Raw genomic sequence first — 4,475 nt, forward strand, 5'->3', positions numbered from 1 at the left:
TCTCTCTCAGCCTGGTGCATATGATTAGTGTGCCCCCACCCTCCAGGAGGTGGAGCTGGATTAGGTTGCCCTGCACCTCATCTGCATATAGGCTTTGGATGATCCTTTATGCAGGAGTATCTTGGAGTACACACACGTACTAAGCTGTGTGGTCACCTTGGCTTGAAGTGCTGTTGACTATACTAGGGCCCAGTCCAATGAACTGTGTGGCAAATCATGAGCCTTTTGGCTGATATCATGCATAATTTGTAATATATCTAACGAGGCTTCTCAGTCTCTTGTGAGCTAAGATCAAGTGGGGGCATCTGAACCCCAAAATCTCTGGGCTTGGGGCCACACATAGGATGCCTACCAATGGATCTGGCAGCATCTGAAGTCCTAGGGTGAGAGCCTGGGATGGAGGACGCTCACCGGTTGTAGCACCGTACCTGGTGTCTACTAAAATTGAGTTCTGCCTGCTCAGTTGATATGGTTTTTGGAACAATTGAACTCTGCTCAATCGATATGATTTGAAACTGATTTGACTAATTTGACCTGGAAAAAGAAATATATAAAAATATCTAAATGGGTACAAAAGTGCTGCTTAAAAGTGCTAATGGAGTACCTGTGCTAAAACTTGCAGCAGTTTCCAGACGGGTCAAATGCATACATTCTGGATGAACTAAGTCTATGGGTATGAGTATCTATAGTAATTTGCCTATATGCAAATTGATTTCAAGGTTGGCATTTTCAAATTTGCCTCTCACTTGCACGTGTTTAGAGAGAGCAGTGTCTGATGATAAGGGGTTTCAGGGGGAAGAATTTGGGGGGAGAGGGCAAGGGGGACGCACGCATGCACATGTGTGCGCGCACACACACGTCCACCACTTATTTTCCCTGCTCCTGCAGTAGGAGGTGGACAAATTCAAGGCACATCTTCAATAATTAGATTCTATACCTGGAAAATTATTACTGGGGGAATCCATATCTGAGTAAATTAGGTACTTGAAAGCACACTTGGATGTTTGTAATGAGCTTCTGTATGCTAGGAGCTGTTCAGACATAGAACAAGACCAGCTCCGCCCCAAGGAGCTTACAGTCAAATAGACAAGGCAAGAACAGAAATGACTTGCTGAACATTGCCCAACAAGTCGGTGGTAAAAGTATGAGTAGAATACAAATCCTATGGGACCAAAGCTGGTACCCTATCTACTGGACCTCTCTTCTTTTCTTTTCTCTTCTTTTCATTTTTTCAATGCATAGAAAATGAATCTGATGGGTCACCCCTGTTCCTAGGCATCTCCCATCATAAGCTGTACCCTCTGGACAGCCTGAGATTGCAAATGCAAAAGGAAGATTATTGTGCTATCCTCCTGTCTCCTTCCTAAGTGTGAGAAATTTGGTGCAACTCTGGAGCACGTGGGCAAGGAATTACGAAAGCTGGCTATACTTGCTGTACCTGCTAAATCTCAAACTCAGAAGTATGTTTCTTCTAAAAATCATTTCATTTCTTAAAAATGGGGTTTTTCATTAAAATTCAGATGACTATTTCATAATTGCATATAGGCTCTTGTACTGCCCATACTAATAGAGCATCTTCCAGTAGTGTGTTATTGAGTTGTACATGCGTCTCATGTCCATAAAGATGTCTGGGCCCAGTTCTGTCGCATCCCATATGTGCTGGTGTGACTCAGTTGACTTCAGGAAATGCTACAGGAGAATGCTGACTCAATGTGCTATAACTGTCTACAAAATCCATACTGCATTTTGGATAGAGAAGAAAACCGTGCAAGAGCCGGGACTCTTGGCTTCGAGTCCTGGATGCACCACTACTTCCCTGCGTGCCATTGATCCAAATACTTTCCTTTTCTTCCTCAGTTTCCCTATCTGTAAAATGGGGACAATGGTACCAACTTACCTCTTTGGGAGGCATCATGAATGCTGGTATTAACAGTTATTTACTGCATCAGAGTAAGATGGACCAGGTCTGTACAGCTTTTACTGGTATGTTGTGTTTTTGTTCAAGACCTGGGAAGTTGCCAACATGAGCTAATTAATTGCAGGGTTTGTTAATTTGACAATTTTTTTTTTTCCTGCTGCAGGAATGTACTATAAATATTGTCCTTTTTAATTTAAAGAGTGTACCTTCTTTCCTCCCCACAACTTACCCTCTGGAGCGAGACTTGGCAGAGAACTTTTTTTTCTGCCAAATCCAGCTTTTCTTTGTAAAGATCAGCTGTTTACAGTAGTTTCCTTATAACACTTTAATTTTCGGTTCTGCTCTTTTGAATGCTTCTTTTGCTTCTTCCTGTAAATATTTTGATTTAAAAAAAAAAAAAAAAAAAAAAAAAAGCTGCTGTGGGGAGCTGAATGCAGCAGCTGCTTACTGTGCTTCAGAATTAGATGTGGCTAGACATCACAGGACGTCACTTTGCATAGAGAAAAAGGATCCTCTTCAGCTTCTGTGATTTGGGCTGTGAAAATAAACCCCTTCTCAATCCTCTTCCCCCACTCGCACCTCACCCCCCCCATCCCCAATTTCCCTTCTTAACACTGTTGCAAGAACACCTAGTCTATTTGTATGCAGGATCCCAACCTGCTGTGGGCCAAGAAGTATAAGAGTGGAGGGAGAAGCAATTTGAATTGGAGAGGGGGTGGCAATTTGAAATCACTCACTCTTGGGAGGCCCTGAGGGTCTCTGACGGCTCTGGGGGGCAGGTAGGCTGGAGGAACAGTGGTGATGAAGGCTGGAGATCTTCAGAGAGCCCTTGAACCCTCTTCCAGATGTCGTGGCAAGCTTTGTCCAAGCTGTCCTGAGGAGTGTTGTGATGGATCCAGATGTGCCGCGGGAATGGCCCCAGCGGGAATGCCCCTTTGGGGCTTACTGCTGGACCCGGGGGCCCATTTCCGCCTGTGGGCATCTTTTCGTCTCTTTGCACCCAGAGACCAAAGGCCAATTTTTTTTCGAAGAAAGTGTTCCCGTGGGTACGGAACGGAATGAATAGCAACAAGCCGCGGTAGCTCGGTAACCGCAGAACCCCCAGGCCCGGCAACGGATATGAAGGATAACAACCAGAAGCGGCTGTCGAGGTCCCAGCAGCAGCCGCCCGACGACGCATAAAAGGGAATGTCAGGTCTTCTAAGGAAGACCGAGAGCAGCAGCCGAGGCGTGTTGCAGATTCAGCCAGCCCACAGCTTTCAAACAGCCCCGATTCCTCCCCTAGGTTGAATTAATTTCATCCTGTATCCTGGTGCCCATGGAGAGTTATGAGGCTCCTTCACCCCTGTGGCCCTTGACATTTGTGCCTCTTCCCAGATGTCCGTGCTGGGTTCCCTTCTTATTCTTGTCGATATAGGCTGAAGCAGAGGTGGGGCAGGGAGACCAGAAGAGATGAAGGCAGGAGGTATGCCTGTCCTGCAGTGCCTTGAGCTCTGTGGAGGGAGCAGTGTGTCTCCCTGGTGCTCCTCGCTAACCTCTAAGCCCTGGGTTGCACCAGGTCCTAGCAAACAGTGGGGTCCAGCGGAGAGCCCTTTGGCATGAAGTCCAACCTACGCTCTGCTCTTGGCTTGGTTGCTATTTGAGCTTAGACCATCAATGCAACCCTATTTACTGCTCCTCTTCCCCATCCAGCTGTTTGTCTGTTTTGGCGATTTTTGTATTCTTCTGATTTGTCCGGGAACAGGACTCAAGTGCTAGTGTAATATCACTGGCTGTTCCTCCCATTTTTCTCTTACCATTGCTACAAACCAGTCCAAGGCATCTTTTCCCTTGTCTTCACTGAGTCTTTTGCATGCTTGGAGCCAGTAGTGGAGCATCTCTCCCACTGTCCTGGACTGTGCAAAAGAACTAGCTCCAATTTTCCTTGGAGTTTCCGGCAGAACTATCAGATGTGCAGTAAAGCCATTTTAACTTGTATACATGGCTCCCGCTGTTTCGGTTGATGCATTTCCACAAGGTAGACTGGCTCCTTGCAGACCTTTGTGTCTTTCTACAACTTTCCCTTCATGGATGTGGCTAATGGTATGGTGGGGGAATGTGGGGCATCTATTTCCCCTTTCACTTGCCTCGAAATTCAGTGAAGACGCCTCTGGGAACTCGAGCTTTTATTATGGTGTGACCAATTGAGTGTCCTCTTGTTCTTATGGGTGGGTCTGAGCTATGACATTTTGGAGCTTGTCAACATTGATGGATATTTGCTTTTGGGATTGTTTCTTTTTAACACTTTCCTATGCAGCACCAGGCACTAGCCATTTACAGACACAAGATACCAGATCACTTTTTATTTTAGTAATATGCTGCCTTCATGCACTAGCCATTTTTGCCCTTTACTAGCCCAGATGTTTGAGTGCTGTCACCCTCTGGTGCCTGGAGCCCAACAGAAGAGAAAATCCAGTGAAGATGACTATTCATCCTGCATAGTACGAGTCTGCATTTCTGGAGCAGAAGCTTTGGAGTGCCTTTTCTGCTGCAAAGGACAAAGCATCACTACATTATC

The 4,475-nt window shown here is 45.8% G+C and overlaps 1 protein-coding gene across 1 annotated transcript in view; it reads right to left on the reverse strand.

Annotated features, from left to right (window-relative positions):
• The window catches only part of CUNH1orf94 (chromosome unknown C1orf94 homolog), a 22,869-nt gene extending 19,794 nt beyond the window's left edge, over window positions 1-3,075 (reverse strand). Inside the window, exon 1 of the mRNA XM_019547542.1 lies at window positions 2,656-3,075. Within this exon, the coding sequence (XP_019403087.1) occupies window positions 2,656-2,900 (245 nt within the window). The 5' untranslated portion in view covers window positions 2,901-3,075. The remainder of the gene's footprint in view (window positions 1-2,655) is intronic.
• Between the last annotated feature and the right edge of the window lie 1,400 nt (window positions 3,076-4,475).

The sequence above is a fragment of the Crocodylus porosus genome, unplaced genomic scaffold, assembly GCF_001723895.1.
Source record: "Crocodylus porosus isolate Cpor-Errol unplaced genomic scaffold, CroPor_comp1, whole genome shotgun sequence".
Classification (NCBI taxonomy): domain Eukaryota; kingdom Metazoa; phylum Chordata; order Crocodylia; family Crocodylidae; genus Crocodylus; species Crocodylus porosus.